A 22,043-nucleotide genomic window follows, 5' to 3' on the forward strand; every position below is an offset into this window, starting at 1 on the left:
GTTGCAAAATCTGGGACCACTCCAGCCCAGGGCATGGAATTCCCTGAGCTCACACCATGATTCCAAAACACGTCAAATCAACAGCTCACGCTCAGCTGCAAGAGGTAAAGTGGGTCATGGAATCACAGAGTGGTTTGGGTAGAAAAGGACCTTTAAAGTCATCTCATTCCTTGCCATTCCAACACCTTTCTCTAGCTCCAAGCTCCAATCAGGCTGGTCTTAGTAACTCAGTGACGCTCATCTACCAAAGCATCAGAGCAGCACAGAAACAGCCACGTGCATTTTCAACAGGGAAGCAAAAACCTGAGGGAGAAATCCCACTTCACATCCCCACATCTACATTTTAATGGTCCTTCTCTTGCTCTTCATCTCTATCTCTGTTGTGGCCTTAGTGGGGACTTAAAAAAAGAGGGAGAACCAGTTTCCTTATATCTAGAGAGAAAGAACCCCTCCTGAGCTGTACCAGGTGCTCCATTCCAACCTCCGTGCCCAACACAACTTCCAGTGATGCCCCACTGGAGACACACAAGGATTCATGGAAACCATAAGGATTTTGGAAATTTCCCCAAGCCCACAGAACTCACAGCCTGCTGCCGAATCCCCGATGCCAGGATGGTTTCCAGGGTGATGTTGATGTAAGTGCTGTAGTAGGGATGAGCTGCTGGCAGGTCCTGGAAGTTCAGGATGAGGGATGTGTTGTCCTTGATCACCTCCAGCATATCTTCCAGCTTGCAGACTGACTGGTTGGCAGCCTCCAAGTAGTCAGCCCTTGAGAGAGACCCTGCTGTCCAGAAAGGGTCATTCTGGAAGCAAAGCACATCCCAGGATTACTGCCACAAAGCCCAGGATCCCCCAGTGCAAAGACTTTCTTACTTTTTCTTTGTGGAGATGACTGTCCCAAAATCAAATTTAAAAAAAAAAGGGGAACAGTGTATAACAGGCTGTTTTTTCTGTCTTTTTTATAAGCACATAAAAAAGTGATTATAACCGGGGGTCTTGAAGTTCTTTGTGGTGTCAGCCAGGCTTGAGGCCCCTTTTTCCAGAAGAGGCACAGAAAGACAACATGGCTTAAACCAAGCCTAAGTTTAGGAGAGACAGAACTAACCATGGTCCAGCTGCACCACACCACCAAGGAGATGGACCTACACCTTTCCCCCTTAAAGAGGAGCTGGGCAGGAGCTGTGATCCCATGGCTCCATGGCACCCACCTGCAGGAACCACTCCCCAGCGTTGAGCTTTTCCAGGTCAGTCCAGTTGAACATGGAGCAGTGCTCGTAGGCGCGCTCTGGGAACACCTCCTCCACGTTGGTTGTTCTCCTGAGAGTCTTGTCGTGCATCAGAAAGGGCACCCCATCATAGCTGCAAACACAGACCCTCTTACAGGTGTGGAGGAGGGAAATTCCCCTTCCCACTCCAGCCTCTCTCACATCAAAAACCTTGGGAAGGTCTCAACCAGCCTAGAAAAATCCTCAGCATCCTCAAGAGGAAAAGCTCTCTTAGATACCTGCTGGCTGTTGGCAGTCACTGACATAACACTGTCCATGCCTCCCCACTGTCCACTTCTCCCCATTATCCCCTAGAATATGCAAAACTCAGGTGGCTTCGACAAGAACACCCACCCTGAATGCTCCTCAAAGCTTCTGCAGCTCCCAAAAACATCAGAGGTTTCCCTGGATGCACAGAGACACATAAACACACAGCAGGAAAGAAAGGGAATTTTCAAAGCCTCTTATATCAGGCTTTCAGCAAGATGCAAGGCTCCCAAACTACCAAAAATGCTCTGAAATTGCCTTCTCCAATTGAAAACTGGTTTCATGCCCACATGAGTTAAGTTCATGTTTAAAAAAAGAAAAAAAAAAACAAAAACAAAAAACCCACACCTCTCAGATGAAACGAAGCAGGCAAATGCATGCCCTGGGGTTTTTAAGTCATCTGGATATTACAGAATAATGGTCTGGAAAGCATGAAAAGCTCTTTAAACTGTCTTCCACTCCATTTTCTGTGACCAGATCAGTGGTGGAACCACACAGGGTAGTGACAGTTTTTATCAAAGGCAGGGGAACAGTTGTCTGCACCCAGGAATCAGGACAAACCCACCCTGGTAGCAGTGACATTTTCCAAAGCAAGGAGCCCATGTTCCTAACAGGAGACTCAGAAAGATCTGAAAAATGATGGGGTGAAATAACAAATCCCATTTGAATTAGGAGATAACAAATCCCATTTGAATTAGGAGATAACCCAAAGCTGTTTCCCAGAGGGAAAATGAAACCCAATTTTAGAGGATGGAGCAAATGTTGCCTCAGCTTTACCACTGAGGCAACATTTGCTCCATCCTCTAAAATTGTGAGAAGTCCCTTCTGACAAAGGTCACTGGCACCTTTATTTGCTATTTCTGGCCTGTGCTGTGCCACCTCCTTCCCCCAGCCCAAAGCAACCCGCTGACACGGCAATCCCACGCTGCTGCAGTCAAAGGGTTTAATAAATACAGTTAAAAATAAAATTGAAAAAAAAAAGACCTGCCAAGCAACTGCAGAATAAAGAGTGTGGAGTGTTTAAAAGTGTCAGGAGATCTCATAGAAGAGCACAGCACTGCTAAGCCTTAACCACAGAGCAGAAATCCTCTGGGGCACTTGACATTTGCTCTCTCCTTTCCAATCCTTCCCTCCCAGCACCACTCAGGGCCAGCCACAGGGTCTTGGCAGCCCCAGGTTTGAAGCAGGAATTCAGAGATAGCAAGCAGAGCTTCAGAAGAAGAGATGTGGGAGGGGGTGGAAGAGAGAGAGGAACAGGCAGCAATTCTGGACTCCTGCTGCTTGGAGCAAAGCTGGCTTTCCAACTGCTTTGGGATGTGGGGTGGGTGTGGAGCAGGATGTGATGGCTCTGAGTGCCTGTCCAAGTTGCTCCATGTCTAGAAGAACATGGCAATATTCCAGGAGGGATGGAGCCATCCAGCCACAGGTACAAAGAGCATCTCCTGAAGGATAAGGACAGCAAGGGGTGTTGTGCTGCAAACCCTCGCTGAGGGTGCTGCCAGCTGCACCAATATCCCACTTCTCAGTCTCAAAATCAGTGGAATCCTCTTTTTCTGAAGGCACCTGGGTCTCTTGGAGAAGGCTCAGGAAATTGGGCCATCAAGGGCATTGTTGAAGCCTGGAGTGCTCCTCTGGGATGGCTGCTGAGTGACAATGGGGAAGGATCTTGGAGCTTTTCCAGCTCTCCTCCTCCCAAAGCCCACCTTTCTCCTTGGCCAGTGTTAATGGATTCAGCCATGTGAGCCAAGCGCTCATCTGGGAGCTGGACACTCAAGTACTTGTCCCCTCACAGTAGCTGATAAACTCATTTTGGAAAAAAAAAAAATTGTGTAACATACATCCCAATTCATAGTCCATCCTTCCACAGTGACCTGCCACTCATCAGTGGGAAGAAATTGCTTCAGTTTTAAAATCATTTTCTCTCCAAAAAAAATATGCAAAGTAAAAAGAAAGCCATTCAAAATAAAACTTCCTTCTAGCAGGCAAAAATATCTGTCCATCAACACAAACCTTCAAAGCAGTCAGGGAAAAAAATAAAATATCTGCTTTGAGTCTTTCTTGTGTTTGTAAGTGGTACTGGGACAAACTGGGAGCAGGAATATTAAGGAACTATCAAACTCCTGGAACAAAGCACAGCTCTGGAAATAACCCTCTCTAAATTCTAATTGGTCTTGGCCACTCAGCTCAACATTTGCCAGCAGGAATAACTTTCTGACAGTCAGCATCCTCCTTCCCTAAAGATTAATGCCAGAGGAAGGGGAGAAGGAAGGGCTTCCTCCTGGTGTATTTTTGGGATGGTTTGTCAAGGTTGGTGAAAACTCTGCTGTGCAAATGAAGTCAAATGGGAATTTCTGCTCTCTCTCCACCTGGGGTATCCCAGGAGAAGTCACATTTAAGCAGCTCTGGCTGTGTTTTACTGGAATAAACCAGGCTCTAGGATAAACTACAGCCTTCTTGCAAATGAAGACAACAAAGAGATCCAGGTTCCCTCATTTGGACAAGCCCACCCTTCACCAGCACCTCAGTGAAATGACCAGCAGCATCTGACAGAGACAGAGACAGGAGTTACTGGATGAGTTCTCCAGGACAGCTCTTCCCAGTGGGAAAAGCTGCAGTGCCCAGACTCTGGAAATGCTGGACCATTCCTGCTTGGATCATCCACAGAGCAGCACTGACCCACCTCAGTACCACATCAGCCTGCACTCCAGACACCTTCTGCTCCACTGCCTTCTGGAAGGACATCAGAGTGTTCTCTGGTGCCAGCTGTCAGGAAAACATTTAAAAAAATCAATGAGAGATCAGTAGCATGAGGGAAGTTTACAAAGCAGTGTCAGCAAGGATGCTGGGAGAAGGGTTTGGAGATATCAGGGACCTAAAATGTTATTACTCCACATCTATCTGTGCCCAAAAATTCCTGTCTCTTCCATACCACAGAGAACAACTAAACCACACATTCTGTAAGGTACATTTTACTCCCACTTCCGCTCACTCCATAAAGTCATCTATTAGTCTAAAAATCAGAGAGTTTCTCTAATAACAAACGTCCTAGTTAGTTTTACCAACAATTAAAAAAATAGCCTTAAGCCTAGAAAATGTATCCCTGTGGCTATCATAGAAAAGGACTCAGATTTTATTTGAAATTCCTCCCTGTTGAATGGAGCAGATGGTAACAGAATTAGAACTTGTTTAAAATAAAAATGGTGTGAAGACAGATACTTTGCTGTTCCACAAAAGCAGTACAGTATAGTTGCTCCCAAAACATCCATGAAACAGCAACAGGCAAACCAGAAAAAAAAAATATTGACAACTACAGAAAGAAAACCTGTCAGGTTTCCTGCACTGAATCACATCAAAATAAGGTTATTTTTGAAAAATAAATTACTTTTTTCTCTTTTTTTTTTCAGGTTTAGAGCACCTGTAACACCCTGTTTTTCCACCAGCAGGATAAGTTCCATCAGGGGACAATGAGCATTCACATCCCATGATTTACTGCAAAGGGGAATAATTAACAGCAAAGGCCCAGCTGCACCATGCAAGCAAGATACAATAATAAAATAATGTAAATAAGCATAAAAACTGGCTTAAGGACATAGAGGGGCTGTAAGAGACAGTAGAGACAATTGTTTTCTGATCACTTCCCAGGCTCAGGTCAGCAAAGCTTTGGGGTAAAATAAAATAATCAGAGCAAATGTCAGCCCCAACCTTCACCCAGCTCTGGTATCTCAGCACGGGATCCCTCTGGCTCCAGCCACACATCAGCACAAGTTCATTTCTATGTTTGCCCAACAAAGGCAGCACAGAGCCACATTATCTTCCCAAAGCAGCTCCCAGTCAAAGCCAGACTTGTTTGGGCCAGGACAGAGGCGACAGCCCCGGTGCCCAGCTGGGTCACCCAGGGTCGATCAAAGAGGAGCTCTGCACACATTCCCAGAGCTGTCAGCAGAGAGCAGCAGCTACAAGGAGCTGGAGAATCTCAGCCACACTGCCTCACATCACCTTGGGCTGCTGTCACCAGCCTGGGTGTCCCTTCCCAAGGACCCAGGTTTCTGCAGGGTAACCCTGCAATGATCCCAGAAAAACCTCTCCTCCAAAGCAGGCTGGGAGAGCAGGGGCTGTTCAGCCTGGAGAAGAGGAGATTCTGGGAAAATTCAGCCTAAAGGGGCTCTGAGGAGACCTCACTGCAGCCTTAAAGAGAGACCTCACAGCAGTACTTAAAGAGGGGTTGGAAAAAAGGAGAGCACATTTCACACAGACAGGACACAGGGAATGGCTCCCACTGCCAGAGGGCAGGGATGGATGGGATTTTGGGAAGGGATTCTTCCCTGGGAGGGTGGGCAGGCCCTGGCACAGGGTGCCCAGAGCAGCTGTGGCTGCCCCTGGATCCCTGGAAATGTCCAAGGCCAGGTTGGATGGGGCTTGGAGTAACCCTGGGGTAAGGAAGGTGTCCCTGCCCATTCCAGAGCAGAGGAATGAGATGAGCTTTCAGGTCTCTTCCAAGCCAAACCATCCTGTGATTCTGTGATCAGAACCCTTCAGGCAAAGACAGATTTCCCTGTGAGCAGGTGCTGAGTCCCCAGGCTGTCACCCTGACAGGAATAATTGCCCCTCCCAGGGAGTCCATCCCAACCTGCCCTCTGCTGAACCTCTGCACAAGGCACCGACACCCGTGACATAACTCAGCAAACATCAACCAGAAAGCCAGGAAAGCAAATTTAACCTTTCCCAACAAGGTCAGAGGCTGCCTGTCCCCAGAGATGGCACCACTCTGGAGGCAGGATTGCTCTGTACCAGGGGTTTATAAACCCTGAAATGTGAGGGGTTTTGTGAGAAAGGAAAATCTGAGATACAGCAATTTCCATCCTTCCAGCCTGTCTATTCCTCCAAGAAGGAGGGAGCTGAAGCCCCACATTAAGCACGTTTGAGGCAAAGATGCATCCAAGTGGGGCAGCTGTTACAGGAATTAATTGCTGAGATTTAATTGTATTTTCTTAAAAAGGCTTTACAGCTAAACTCCCATAACTAAAAAAAAAAAGTACAACCTTTCTGCTTGTATTTCTCTCTGTATCTCTCCAGGTTTTTTTAAGGCATACCTGCTTAAAAAAATATATGCAGCTATGCTATGTCTAAAACCTAAATCCAGGTTTATAACAAGGGATACAACCAATTCCTTAAGGGAAAGAAACCCTGGGGCACAAAGCAATGATTTTCAAACCTCCTCTCTTTTATAAACCATGCCCAGGTACTGAGAGCCAGACAGACCCAGCTCAGGATTTCTAGCAGCTCTTCCTCCTCTCTGTGCTTGGTTTGAGAGACTCATCCCCTGCAAAAATCAGGCTACTATTCATTTCTTCCTGCTGCAGAGACACAGCAAGTAATTTCTAGAAAATTACAGCAAATGAACTCATTTTGGTTATTTTTGTGCTTAGAAATCCATTGCAAATGCATTCAAACAGAGACAGGAGCTTTGGAGACCTTCCTTAAAGAAGATTATGAAACTGTGTTAGAGCAGCACAGCCTGGCTACAGCTGGACATCACCACATTTGTGTTTTTCCCTTAATTAGAAGGATTTAAAAAAGAAACTCATGGTATAATTTGGGAGGTTAATGAAGAAGCCTGGACAGAAGAACCAAATTTTATTCCAAACTAATTGCAGCCACTGCAAACCTCTGGCTGGTCTAGGGGAAAGTGTCCCTACCCATGGCAAGGGGTTGGAACAAGGTGGTGTTGAAGGTCCCTTTCAGCCCAAACCACCCTGGGATTCTGTGATTATGCACTAAAGGATCTGATCTTTTGTTTCATCAACAAGATTTAAGGGTGTTTTCTTGTCCTTTTGGAAATATAGCCATAATTTAAATTTATTTTTCATTAATTTTTTTTCCTCTTTATCTCTCCTCTCCAGCATAAATCTCCTTGTGAGCCATGAACTGGACCAAAAAAACTCCACAAGGATTAAAGTGATATCTAAGAAATTAAATCTTAGAAATGAAATCTTATCTAAGCATTTTATTTTGTGTAAAACAACGCCCTTTGGTAGTTCCCTGTGTGGGGTTTAGTGTGGGATCTGCCAGGCCCTTGGATTTCAGCATTGGTGCCCCATCATGCCAGGTGAGTAACACACCAAGGCAGTCAGAGTTCTGTTTAAAACAAAAAATAAAATAATGTCTTTAATCCCCATATTTTAGAGAGCATCCATAACTAACCCTGTCCATAGCAGGGGCTCAGAACTCAATGATCTTCAAGGTTCCTTCCCACCCAAACCATTCTGGGGTTCTGTGACCCACATTTTCAGTAAATTCCTCAGCTAGACTGAAAGGAAGTGAAAAAACACAAAACAAACCAGAAAAAAAAACCCCAAACCAACAAAACAAAACAACAAAACCAAACCTACAATGGACAAGAGGATAAACTCATAAGCAAGAGCCATTAGGGATTTAATAACTAGATGCAGGAGATGAGACCTCATTATTGTACTGCCCACACAAGAAAGCTGAAGCTTGATTTAATGGAAGAGGACCTGACCTGACACAGATTTATTTCCCAGACAAGCCCTTCTCCTGCTCTGGCAGAAGATGTTCATTGTGAGGGTTTGCTGCTATCAATCAGGCCAGCAGTCAGGTTAACTGCTCTTATTTTTAATATGTAAAGAAGCTGTGCAGCAAAGCCACTGCTTCTTGATTTCACCTGCACAAGCAGCACAAACCAAAGCTCTCTAGAAGCCTGAAGAAAAAAAAGCCACCCCAAACAGATGGTGGCAATGTTTGGGAAGAGAATGAGGATGGAAGAGAAGATGAAGGGAAGGATTCCACCATTCTATGAAAACCAGCAGCCAAAAGAATGCAGTGGCACAAATCAGCCTTCTGTTTGCACCTCAAACATCTGGGGGGTGACTTGACTCTGGGTTCAAGCCCTGCTTTATTTCCACAGCCATCCCAGGCAGCAGGAGTGCCTCCAAACTGTGTTTGCTGTACCCATCCCTGGAGAGTGGCAGCTCCAGGGTCACTACTCACCATGGGAGCCCCACGGTGCCCCAGGATGGCTGGCTTGGGTGCCAGGGCCTTCTTCTCCATGATGCAGGGCGAGGAGATGGCCAGGGGCACGAGGTAAAGTGCAACTACAACTGCCAGGTATGCAGTGAACATCAGCATCTGGGAGGCTGGGGTGGAGAGAGACACAAAGAGATGGTGAAAATGCTGGTCCTGACCTCCTCACATCACAGCAGCAAAGGCAAGATTCCTCTGTCTTCCTCTACTGATCTACTGTCAGTGTTTAGGAAAAAAAACATTAAAAAAAAAAAATTCAAGTCCTGAAAGAGGTTTTCACTTCATTTTGTATTGGGGAAACAATAAGTCAAGTGAATCGCTTCAACCTTCAGAAATGTAGCTCAAAATGTTGTTGGCATTTCCACCCTTTGGGTGGGACAGCACCAAATTTTGCCCTCCCTGACAAGGGAAATAATTCACCAGTCACACACAGCTAAAAATAAGCCATGGCACCACCTCAGTGCATTTAAAGTTTATATTGGTGGTTCACCAGCACCACCCACTTCAGCCAGGGCAAAGCCATTTCAGCTGCTTCTGCCTTGAGATTTGCACCAGAAAATTGCAATAATGCTTTACTGAGCAAGCTGGAGATGTTTAAACAAATCCCTGGGCTGTGACAGAGCTGCAGTGCTTGGGGCCAGATGAGCAGTTCTGCCTCCCATGCCACCCAAATTCCATTTATCAGTGACTTCCCACCAAGCCCAGACTCCCTGGGAATCTCTGGAAGGTGCTGACAACAGAATCCCCCCTGTGTCCCACAGATGTGTGTTCCTTCTAAAAAACAACAAGCACCTTTGAACACCCAAGATATCTGAAGCCACAGATGTTACACCAAAATACTTGATTTTTAAAAATTTTTTTTAAATTATTATTTATTTTTTAAACTCATGAAGGCTTGGGAACTCAAGGGATAAACTCCAAAAAAGAAAAAGGAAAAAAAAAAAAAGAAAAGAAAAAAAAAGGAAAAAACCCCAAACCACTTAAAACAAATATTTGCAAGGGATGCAAGATAGAGAAGGTGGTGTTTTTTTTATTTTTAGGCCTAGCTCAGCTCCTGGCCACAGATGATCTGGCTTCACTCATAAATAGGCTCCTTTTTGCTTCCAGCATCTAATAGGCTCATTCACACATGTTCCCACCAGGCAGAAAGTAACTCCAGGAACTCTGCCAGGGATTTTTTCCTCCATCACTCAGGAAGCCCTCCAGGAACTCAGTGACACCTTGCTCAGGGACCTGATGCTGTGTCCTGCACCTTGAAGGTGTCACCAGCACCCAAACCTGCAGGCAGACACAGAATGGGATCCTGACCAGGCTCTGAACATTCATTTTAACCAGAGCAAAAAAAAGCCATAAAAATTTGCTCAGGAAAAAAAAAAAGCTGAAATGCCACAAAGAAATGGCAAGAATAGGCTTGCACCAAGACCTGCAGCTGTTTCCAAAATATTAAAATCCTGTTTTCCATTAAAAGTGACTGGAGGTTCTCACAGATATTTGGTTTTTTCACTTTAATTTCCAAACCACCATGTCTACACCAAAAAGCCTGTAAATTCTTCCAGGTAGGATAAATTCCATGAGTCAAATAAGTCTGAAATAATCTTAAGATCAAGAGATAGCACTGTTTTTTCATAAAAAAAAAACCAAAACAATCCAGGAACAGAAAGAGAGAAGGAAAACAGCTTCCTGGCTTATTGAAATAATTAAAAAAAAAAAAAAAGGAAAAGGAAAAATGAGAAACAAAGGGGAAAAAGAGAAACAAGGGAGAGAAAAAGAGAAACAAGAGGGGGAAAAGAAACAAGGGGGGGGAGAGAGAAACAAGGGGGGGAAAAAGAGAAACAAGGGGGGGGAAAAGAGAAACAAAGGAAAAAATAAAAAGAAACAAGGCTGGGGGGGGAAAGAGAAATAAGGAGGGAAAAAAGAGATACAAGGGGGTAAAAAAGAGAGAAACAAGAGGGGAAAAAAGAGAGCCAAGAGGAGCAGCCACTGCCCACCCTGCAGGGACAAGGAGGTACTCACTGGCTTTCTCTGTCCGTGCAAACTGCCCTGCCACCAACCACGACAGTGCTGTGACAGCTGCCAGGGCTCCTATATGCAAGAAAGGGGCTGTGGCCTGCAGGGCACAAGAACAGGAGAGGAAAATGTGATTAAAAACACCCCAGCACCTTGAAAATGTGTTGTTTTTGCAGGTTCTGTTTTTGCTATTGCTTTTTTCCAAATGCTGATGCTGTCTCTGGCTTTTAGGCTGCTCTGAAGGGAAGGGAAGAAAGCTCTAATCCCCTTTTAGGGGAATTTCTCCCTCAATAACACAGATATTTGGGAAAAGGGCTGCTGGAGGAGTCCAGAGGAGGCCACAGAGCTCCTGCAAGGGCTAGAGTCCCTGTGCTCTGGAACCAGGCTGGGGAGTTCACCTGGAAAAGGCTCCAGGGACAACTTATTGTGGCCTTTTAGGACTTAAAGGGTAAGAAAATGTGGACAGATTTTATTAGGGTCAGCTGCAGGGAATGGTTTTAAACTGGAGTAGTCTAGGTTGAGACTAAAAAATTTCAGGATGAGGGTGGGGAGGCCCTGGCCCAGGGTGCCCAGAGCAGCTGTGGCTGCCCCTGAATCCCTGGAAATGTCCAAGGCCAGGCTGGACAGGGCTTGGAGCACCCTGGGACAGAGGAAGGTGTCCCTGCCCATGGCAGGGGGTGGCACTGGATGGGCTTTAAGGTCCCTTCCCGCCCAAACTCTTCTGGAATTCTCTGAACACACAGGACTGTATCAGCAGGGTGCAGCACCATGACACAAAGCTGGAGATGGATCATCTGAGTCGTGCTTCTGCTCTCCAGTTCCCTGCCTAAATCTTAAAAATACCCCAATAAAATGAAGCACTTCTGAGAAATGTTAGTCACTTGTGTGAATGCCATTTCCACCCCCTGCATTTGCATAGATTTGCATACTCCCAAATACACGTCAGTGGTCACCTCTTAAGCAAAATGGGGAAAATATTTTTGGATTTCTTTTTTTGAGGAAGAGGTGAAAAAGCAACAGAGAGCAGATCCGTAAGAAATTTAATTTGTAGGTATTTTCCTTTCATACTTTTCTTGCCCTGCAAGACACCACAAGTCTTCCTTAAAACAATTTTCTCATTGCCAAGATTTCAATCTGGGCTGTGACAACCATCAAGACAGAGTTTCACCCTACAGAAATACATAAATCCCATGGAATTCAGCTGCACTGGCCCCTTTCCTCCCCCCCCAGGGAAGCATCCATGCAAACAACTTACCTGCAGTGAAATAAAAACCATCTCCCACTCATCATCCCAAAGCTGTGCTATCGATGACATGGTCACCACAGTAGTTATCAAGGTTGTCACCAGACCAATCTGCAACAAACCAGGAGGTATTTACAGGCTGGAGACTGTGGTTGTTATAAAAATTAGGTTGGGATATTTATTATAGGTTGGGAAATGGAGAGAGAAAGGCTTTGCATGTAATAAAAGGTCTGAAAAAAGACTCACAGGGAAGGAGGTTGGGCTCATGTGTTGTCATGTGAGAACAGCTACTGGGGAAGGGACAGTGGTGGCATTGAGGTGACAGACCTCAGCCCTCCAGGACCTCCCCCTCTCATGGGAGCCTTCAGAGATCTGAGCAAAGCAGTCAAAAAGAAAACACGACCTCCATGGTGAAGGTAAAGAGTTCAAACCATGGAAAAGTGACACAGAAATAACTCCAGGTGCAAAGACTGGAAATCTGGGCTGCCTGTCTAAAAATAATTCCCCACTCTCTGCCTGTGTCTGGTATTCAGCCTCTGCTGTTCTGCCAGAGCCAAAGGATGCTGCTGCAGATCCAAAATCTGCAGGGGAGACTTGGCAGAAAACTGATCCTCAGAAATGAATGGATCATGTCAGGTGCACAGGGCTCCTCCAGGACCATTTCAGGTTTAATACCTAGAGCAACAAATAAAATCCCACATTGCCAACATTTACAGAATCCCTTTGGTACATGTAAACAGCATTTCTCTTTCTAGAGCCCTAATTCCCCTTGGTGTGGCCATCCTGTGTGGCACAGAGGTGTCAGGACACAAATCTCCACTCCTCCCATCAGCTCCAATTTACTGCTGCTTCTCCTGCCCTCACACTCATCTCCCACTTGGCTTACAAGCCTCCGCACAGAATTACAGGAGGAAATTGGAAGGAGTTGGGAGCTTTGCCCATACCAGCCTTTCCCACACACTTTAATCTATATCTGAAGTTAATTCAGATCTAGATTACAGTTCCAAGAAAAATATTAACTTATTCCAGCCTTGTAGCTCAACCTCCTTAGGAAGCTGAGGGAGGTGTGGGGAGGGGAGGAGACAGAGCCACACATCTGAGCTGTGATGAGAAGGTGGCTTCTTGGAAGAAGGGGAGGAAGGGTGGGAGTCCAGAGGGTAAAAGTGATCACCAACACATCCCTGCTCTGGACTTACTCATCTAAGCCCACCAACATATCTGAAAAATACCATTTTCCCTGATGAAGAAATATATATCAGACTCAAGAACCGATCATTTATTTTGCAGCAGCAGTCAGACAGTCCCTGCCCCCTCTCTGATTGCATCCTCTTCCTCTGAGGAAGCATAGTTTCTATCATCTCTAAGGGAAAGAAAAAAAGGAAAAGAAAGGAAAAAAGGAAAAGGAAAAAAGGAAAAGAAACAGGCAGGGTGGGGAAGTGTCTGCTGTCCCTGTCCTGGGAGGTTCAGGCTCTGATCCTACATCACATGCAGAATTTCAGGAGGAGCTGGGCATTGGCAGATTCAGGATTGCTCCCTTCATTTCCAGTTAGCAGACTGCCAGCTACAATGGGATCCTGCCAACCCATTTTCTCTTCCTGTACACCTTTCCCCTCCCTTTCTGTGCTCCCAATATCTTTCCTTGTGTTTCACAGCAGTGTTTCTTAAACTGCTTCACACACAGATCCCCTTGGGCCCAGCAAACCTCACCCTGCACACCCTCAGCTTCAACACCTACATCTCCTTCTCCCAAGGCTTTCCCAGCTGGTCCTTCCAAGCACACTCTGAACAGCTTCACCTCTGCTCAGCCCCTCTCCAGGGCTGGGTCAGCACAGAATGGAGCCCCAGAGAGGCTCCTGGAGCACCTGAGCTGGGACTGAATCAGGATGCTCTAAGCACTGGTGTCTCTCCATCTCCACAGCAAGGGCCAAAAGCATTTCACCAAATTTTTTGCCCCCAGGCTCTGATGGCCTCTCCTGAGCAGTTTGCACCCATGCACCACAGACATTTCATGCTTTTCCCAAGGACACAGTGACAGAAGTGCCACCCCCTGCCTGCTCCTCAGGCTCCAGCATTCCCCAGATCTGCTCCCCTTGGAGCTCAGATTTACCTTGTGCAGCCAGTGCAGGTTCATCTGCTGTCCCACAGCTATGTGACACAGTGCCAGGATCTGGGAGGGACAAACAGAGAGTCAGACAGAGGCACATCACCACCCTGAAGGGTTTGAGCATGCAGGGACAGTGCCATCTGGATGGACACCTCCCTGGAGGTCCCAGCACCCTGGGACACAGGGAAACTACTGCCACTTATGCCCAGAAGTGGAAACTGGGCTATACCATGGGAAACAAAACTGTATTCCTCCTCTGAGAACATGTCTTTTAATCATCTGAGCTCAAAGACCATCAATTTCTCACTTTTGATTTTATGCAACTTCAGGCTAAGAGAAAGAGAAGGTGGGAGAAATCACTTCTCAGAGAAAACTCCTCAACTTGTAGATGGCCTGAGGAGCTCGTGGCCTTTTTAAAGCCAACACACAAAGCTCTAGGAAATGGGATTTCATTCTACTCACCAGTAACATTGTGATGTAGGTAAAGCCAGCAGCAGTTGTTACAAGGATTGGAATGGACCAGTCACTCCAATATCCCATTCGGTTATATAAAAACCTGGGGGAGAAGTGGGAAGGGCAGACTAAGAAGGGATTCAACACCAGAACAGCTCCACTGGGGTTAGACAAGACTTTAGAAAACTTTAGATCTTTCTCTAGAAAAGAGATAGGCAGCAAAAAGCACAAGTGACAACCCAGTGCTTTAATCCCTTATGGAAATTATCTGGATAGAGAGAGGCAGAGAAACCCCAGAACCCTTCTTGCAGCTTCTGACAGTTCAAACCTCACCTGGATTCAAATTTCTCCTCTGGATTTTTAGGAAAAAAACCCAAAACAACATCACTAAATTGGCTTGGATCACGGTTGACATAATCTCCATGCAAGCCCTTTGGCACAGCAAGGACAGGATGGTTTTGGGGTGGCATTAGCTCATTCAATAAACTGGCTGGGTTTTTTGGGGTTTTTTTTGGCCTTCTTGCCTCTTGGTTTTTTTTTTTTTTTTTTTTGGTCACAGACAGAAATGCTGCATTATATAAATGCAAGTCAAAGATTCAATCTCTTCCCCAGCACTCAAATCCAGCATCATTCATCAGCCAGAACCTCTGGTCTGTTTGGACAAACTCTGGGGTGATTTTTGGGGCTGTTCTGTGCAGAGCTAGGAGCTGGACTCCATGATCTAATTCAGGATATTCTCTGATTCTCATTCTGTCCAGGAGCAAAGCTCCCTGTGGGACCTGGAAAGCAAATCCTTGGGCTCAACAGGCATGGCCCAGGTCCAGGTTCTGCTCAGGGAGTCAAAGAGCACAAACCCAGGGATCTGCAGGGATCCAGACGTGCTGTTAGGAAAAGAGAGGGAAGAAAGGACGGAGGGCTCCTCTGAAGTCTTTGCTGATGCCACCACCCAGAGCTTCCTTAGCTCTCAGGCCATTTAAGCTTTTGCTCTGATGTCCCTTCAGTGTCCCTCTGAGAGCACCAGGCCTTCTCTTGATGTGCAATGACTGTTTTAAACTGCTGGGTCCATGGTAGCTGAGGAGCAGAGGAGCTTTCTCCAGAACCAAGGAGGAAAACATTTGCTACACAGACTTGAATTTTATGGTCCTGCTCCATGGGGAACACAGGCAGGGTCACAAATTAGAGCATCCCCCACAACCTGCCTGAGCTAGAGTGAAGCCTTCTGGTGCAGTGCAAACCTCAGACAGTGCAGAGCTGAACTGTAATGCAATCAAGTGTAGACACCAAAAAGGAAAATGCCAAAAGCAATAAATTTAAAAACAAATTACTGAAGAGGCACAGAGCACCATCACTTACAAGGACCTCAATGTTAAAAGCCTGAAGCAATACATGCTGGCCCACAGTTTTGCCTTGTCCTCCTAAAACCCATTTCAATCCCAGAACAGCCCTTTGGTCCTTACAAGCTGAAATGACCAAACTGCTGCCCAAGCTGCCCGACACACAGGTAAAAAGATGAAAAACCTCCTCAAGGGTGGCAGAGGCAAAAGACCCTCAGAGGTTTGGGTTGAAAAATCTCCTCCTAGAGGGTGGTGCAGAGCTGGAACAAGTCCCAGAGAGGAGGGAAGTCTTCCTCCACTCCCTCTCCACCTGGTGAGACAGGCTGAAGGTGACAGGAGCTAGGAGAGCTGCAGGGATGAACTCTGGAGGGCAGGAAGAGCTCAGCAGCTCCTCACCAATATCACAGCAACTCCTCCTCCCAGCTCCTCTGGAAAACCCCGGCTTGGTGCACTAGCTTGGTGTGCCATGCCCCAAAGAGCCCTTCCTATCTTCTGGGGGAGCTCCCAGCTTTCCAAGAAATCAGTGGAGCAGAGAGGAAGGCAGCAGGAGCAAGCAGCAAAGAAATCTTGTCCAAAAACACCACCCAGAAGTGACAACGGCAGAGGAACATCAAAGGTGCTGTTTCTAAACGCCAGGACCTCACTTGTGCCTCATCAGCAACAGGTTCACAGCTCTGCTGGGAATAAAATGATGCTTTCAAGTCCTTCTCACCCTGTCTGGCCCCAAACTGCTCTGTTTTCATGGAGCCCATGCAGCTGTGCTGGAAGGGAAGGGCCAGGCTCAGCCTGCATGGACCCAGTGGAAATTATTTCTCCCCTTGCCTGGAACTGGCATGGCTGTAATTAAAGCCTCACCCTGTGTTCTCCTCCTCCTACCCAGCCTTTCCACAGCTGTTTTCCAGAAACCCTGCTCGACCTCTGGTGGTGTGTGGAGCAGGGATCCAGCTGGGGTTACAGCACACACAGAGCACTGAGCCATTCTCAGCACTGAGTGGCAGTGTCTGAAATGCTGTTTGCCATCCACAGAGCCTCTTCCAGACCTGTGCTGCACAAAAGAGAATCCTTTCCCTCTTGGGACGTGCTTCCAGCACCCTGGCTTGCATGGCAGGGACAGGGCTTTGGGCTGCAGGTGACATCTGGATGTGTTAAATCCCAAATGCCTCTTGCATCCAGAGCAGACCTGTACATCTCCCCCTGTTCCTGCAAGAATATTTGGGGACCCAAAACTTGGCAGCACTGCAGCTGCAGTACCCATTCCCAGCAATCCCAGGGCTTTCCTTCATTTCTGAAGGAATGCTTTTAGCCCTCTCACAACTTTGAGTTCAGACAGAGCTGGTTTTGCACTGGAGCAATCACATCCTTTACTGAGGGTACAAACTGAAGAAGAGGAGGGTTCCAAAATACCACTTTAAAAAAGGCATTTTTATCATGCTGCTGTTACAAATAATACAGAACCATAGTAATGGTTTCACTTCACACAGTGTGGGTGTGAGCAAAGAGAAAAAAACCCATTTTCTCCTGGGAGGAGCCAGCTCACATCACCATGTTGGTAAACATCGCCCTCACACAGCTCCAGCATCCAAAGCAGATGATTTATTTAAGGGATCAGCTCCCCGCTGTGCTTTAAAATACACTTTACATTTCATGTTTGACAAGAAGGTGATGTCAAAGCAGTTTGGTTAGAATACAGCCCAAGGTGCTGTCAAAATGTTTTAAGATGCTGCCGATAATAAAAGGGAGAATAATTTCCAGCACTGGAAGGCAGCTGGCAACACCCTAAATTCCAGCACATCCCACTGCAAAGCTCCTTTTCAGCTCCTTCCAACTTTGTATAATATTTTCCACACCCATGTGCTTCAGGCTGAATTTTTGCCATGGGTATTTTGTGGAATAGCTGCAGCCAAATTGCTCAGTCACTTTCAAATCCAGCCAACCATCAAGATAAACAAACAAAAACCCAGCCACCAAGTGGAGATGTGAGGCCACGTTACAGCTACACATAGATCAGGCAGAAGGAGCTCTCCTTGAGCCCCACTCCCCACCCCATTTTCCCTTTCTCATCATTACAGTCCCATCCAAAGGATCCAGATATATCCAAAGCTGTGTCAAGCAGGTGCATGATGGCCAAAACCCCAATTTCCTGAGGGAAGCTCTACTCACCAGTTGATTTCATTGTAGTCATTGTGAACTTCCCACCAGAAGTAAAACCACACCAGGGTGAGGAAGAAGGATGAGGTGAGGATGAGGAACCAGAGGCGCTCCCACTGTGGAGGAAAAGAGAAATCAGTGTCAGTAGAATCCCATTTGGTCCCAGCTATGGGCATTCATTGGAGTAAAGAGGCATTTCCAAAGGCAGATTTGGAAATGTTCCAGATTTCCCCAGGTCTGGGCAGAGGGCTCATTTATGTAGATTCATCTTATGGAGGGCTGGAAGAGCATTTCTCCAGCTGCCAGGGGAGAGGGGACATTTCTGGATATGGAGCTGGGGTTTTGTTTGGTGAGGGGCTTTTGTTGGTGGTTGTTTAGGTGGGGTTTTTTTGTTTTTTTTTGAGGCAATTGTTTAATTAACTTTTCCATTCTCATGCATCTTCCCCTCCTCTGGGCTTAGCCTAAATGAGTAGTTATCACATGGTGAAGATTACACAGCAGATTAGGGATGTTCCTACTCCTTATTCCTTCCCCTGAGGTGCTCAGATCCTGCAGAGCCAAACCACCCATCCCTAAAATTTATTCCTTCCCACCACCACATATTTCAAGTGTTTTACAAACAGACCACACCAGCACCAACATTCAGCGTGCAGGAGCATTTCAAATTCTACTCAACACACACACACAAAAGAAATCCCCCAAATAAATCTGTTCAGTGCCCCTGCTCCAATGCCATAGGTAAAATCCCAAACCTCAAGGACATCAATCAGTGTCTTCAAACTGCCTCTCACCAGCACCATTTCCATGGGCTCCGGGTTGGTTTTTACTCCTTGGCCTTAAACAGTCCACAGGTGTTTTCATTTCAACACTGAAAACACTGAAATAAATTCTGCACAGAAAATATTCCAACAAATCCTCTCTTCCCACAACGAGCAAGGAAGGATGAAGACTGGAAGAGACTATGAGCAACTCTACCACTGTAATTGCCTTCCAGACCCTGAGCACACATTGATTTTTTTGGAAAATGCTCTTTTCTCTGGTGAACTCTCCTGGCTTTTTAATTATGCAAAACAATGTAACCAATATAGTGACAATAGAAACATTTAAAAATAGTAGGTTTTGCCTCTCTTTCCATGGGAAGGGCTGGAGTTATCTACTTAACTGTGAATTATTTTTATAATTATTTTTAACTGTGACTATTTTTTAATGTGCATCACCCTGGATACTAATCCTGTGATACAGCTCCTCCTTGTATCCTCCATCATAGAAAAAAAAAGCCAAAATAAAGCAATAAAAAGGGTTGGAATTATTTCATTTTTGCTGTGCCAAAAATGATGTTTTCTGCTAGAAATTCCAAATTCTTGGCTGTATAACCCAAATCAAGACATCCAATTTTGCCCAGAAAAGCCAGGGCTGCCCCTGGATCCCTGCGAGTGTTCCAAAGGCTGGACAGGGCTTGGAGCAGCCTGGGATAAGGAAGGTGTCCATGGCAGGGGTGGCACTGGATGGGCTTTAAGGCTCCTTCCAACCCAAACCATTCCCCTCCTTCTGGATGCCTTCCACTCTGCACATCCCCAAGATCTCAAACCTCAATTTCCCACTGTTTTTTTGGATTTTCTCTCCCCCTCTCCATTTGGGTCTAACACCTCCTTGCACATATAAGTTAAATATGGGTTATATTCCCACATATATTTGGGGTTTTCCAAGGCAAGGGAGGTTTTAGGTACCTTTTATGCCAAAGACCAACATTTCTACAAAAATCCCAACCTCCAGCCCTTTAAAGGTTACTCTGGGCTGAGCTTTGCTGATATTCATGCACTGGATGACACTGATTTGATAAACAAGCCAAGGAAAACATTTTAAAACCTTTGAGCTCTTCCCCCTGTATATATAAAGATAATTCCCCCCCTTATTTACATGCAGGCAGCAGAGCTTGTGGCAAGCTCTCCAAAAGCTATTTTGGGTCTGTCTTTGAGGGTGCCCTTGCCATGCCTTGCTGGTTTTGTGAAAACCCAGGCAAATTCTTCTGTCTCAAGGCATCCTTCAGTGAGTTCAGGCACATTTCTCAGTGGGCTTTCAGAAAAAACACAGAATATTTGATCTTTAAGGTCCCTTCCAACCATCCTCTGATTCAGTGATCAACAGACACAATCAGAAGGGCTCCAAAAGGAAATTAATGACAACAGAGACATTCTTCCAAGTTGTAGATTGACAGATTTAAAAATTTTCATTAAAATCATAGAATCCTTAATAACAAATAAATATATAAACCAGTGTTTCACACACATTCTCCACCACTTTTGCACATCCCCAATCCCTACACTGTTCCAGCTCCAGGTTAGGGGTTTTGGGGAAAAAAACCCAATCCACATATTAAAGGAATTTGCTGCAGAAAAGCCAGTGTTTGATTAATTTGTGACACTGGCTCATGGATTTTACCCACTCCTGTGCTTGAAGATTTAATCTTGTTTAAAACAGCAATGAATTTCATATCACAGGGGACAGATTTTCCAATTTAGGGATTAGTTTTGGTTAACTGAAGGCTCTGCCAGTCTCTTTTGCTGCAACTCCCCAAGCCACACAAAGCATTATTTACTGCAGTGCAAAGCATTATTTACTGCAGTGCACAGGAAAGCAGAGAGGCTCAGGAAGTTTATTTTATTTATTGCAGGATCTGTGGGAGATGTTATGAGGTTTAACTATACACATACTCCCACCAACCCCTCCTACAAGGACTTTCTCAGTTCTATATTAGAGACAGGAATTTCTCACCTATTTCATTCCAGATGATCACACATATGCCAGGAGACACCTCCCAGCATGGTACCATTTGTGAACTAAAAAAATCCTTTGACCAGGAAATCCAGGCTATCTAAATTGCCTGCTTTTCTCCCAAAAAGCAGATCAGCATTGTATCAGGATTCAGAGGGTGATTTGAACTTAGAACAGATAATCAACACTTAAGATCTTAAAAATAAAGACTGCCCAGGGTGAGACTGCATTGATCTAAAGTGGTTATCACTGCATTTACAGGTGCCTCTCTTCCTGAGGTTAATTCTATTAATCATAGAATTAGAAAGGCTGGAAAAGAACTCCAAGATCATAAAGATCAACCATATAATTATTATTCTTCATATTATATATTTAGAGTAATATAATTAATATTTATATAGTGATAGGATATATAAATAAATTCAATATATTTATAATTAACATTGATTTAAATTACATAATTAAGATGGCTCTATCAGAAGTCTGTCCCAAACCCTGCCTGAGTCTTGCAGGCAAAACAGAGGGTTCAACATGTGAGACCATATTAAATTCCTTATTTTTCCCACATACAGTCCCCAGGGCTGCTGAAATGCTGCACCACGAGCTCAGCTGTCCCCTCACACTCCCTCTGGACCCAGCTGGGAATCAGGGCCAGTAAAACACTCTTGGCTCCAGGTCTGCTCCATGGAAGCCAAGGAAATGCAAGGCCAGAGCCAGCTGATTCCCTGACAGAGCCAACAGAGCAGAAGGATTTTGCTCCAGAGAAGCTGCTGGAGTGACCCCAGTTGACAGCAGTCCTGAAATGCCATCCTGCACCTGTGCTGCTTGCTGGAGTCCTTCTCAGCTCATCCCAAGCAGGATTAGCATCCCTGAGATCCGCCTACGTCTCCCAGCCTTGGGATGAAACAGCAGAACCCCTTCCTAAGCAAACCCACGCCTCCAGCATCCTCCCTGGCACCCAGAGAGCTTCAGAGGAACAGGGAGGAGAGAAGCCTGCTTTGAACTGGGAATGGGCCTGAGGAAATGCCTCTGCCGGATGGATTATGGCTCCATTCCCACAGGGATGAGCTCACAGCACACATTCCATCTACGTGGGTGAAGCTGGGTCCCTTCCAGGGTGTGCATCCACAGGAGCTTTCCTGTGAAGGAACCCAAATGCCACTGCTGGAGCATGCTGCAGTTCACTCCAGCACAGCTCAGAAGGGAACAGATGGATTTTATATTCCCTCCTGGATTCACATCCTCGTGTGAGGATTGGCTCACAACAAACCCACTGTGCCCAAAGCTCTCCCAGAGCAGCTGAAACCACAGCACAATCCACCTAAAAGTTCCACCTAAAGAGAAAGAAAGATTCCATCTAAAGAGAAAGAAAGATTCCACCTAAAGATTCCATCCTAAACACAGGGAGG

At 45.8% G+C, this 22,043-nt stretch overlaps 1 protein-coding gene across 2 annotated transcripts in view; it reads right to left on the bottom strand.

The window, feature by feature from the left end:
* LOC139593134 (glycerophosphodiester phosphodiesterase domain-containing protein 5) overlaps positions 1-17,999 on the bottom strand; it is a 28,933-nt gene extending 10,934 nt beyond the window's left edge. For both annotated transcript variants that reach the window (XM_071433827.1, XM_071433825.1), the window contains exons 1-9: positions 17,875-17,999; positions 14,390-14,483; positions 13,931-13,990; positions 11,836-11,934; positions 10,587-10,680; positions 8,541-8,686; positions 4,213-4,295; positions 1,209-1,359; positions 585-803 (exon numbers count right to left, since the gene is read on the bottom strand). In XM_071433827.1, the coding sequence (XP_071289928.1) occupies positions 585-803; positions 1,209-1,359; positions 4,213-4,295; positions 8,541-8,686; positions 10,587-10,680; positions 11,836-11,934; positions 13,931-13,990; positions 14,390-14,467 (930 nt within the window). In that variant the 5' untranslated portion in view covers positions 14,468-14,483; positions 17,875-17,999. The remainder of the gene's footprint in view (positions 1-584; positions 804-1,208; positions 1,360-4,212; positions 4,296-8,540; positions 8,687-10,586; positions 10,681-11,835; positions 11,935-13,930; positions 13,991-14,389; positions 14,484-17,874) is intronic.
* Between the last annotated feature and the right edge of the window lie 4,044 nt (positions 18,000-22,043).

The sequence above is a fragment of the Agelaius tricolor genome, unplaced genomic scaffold (genome assembly GCF_023055355.1).
Source record: "Agelaius tricolor isolate 1412-34295 unplaced genomic scaffold, bAgeTri1.0.p SCAF_9, whole genome shotgun sequence".
In the NCBI taxonomy this organism is placed as follows: Eukaryota; Metazoa; Chordata; class Aves; order Passeriformes; family Icteridae; genus Agelaius; species Agelaius tricolor.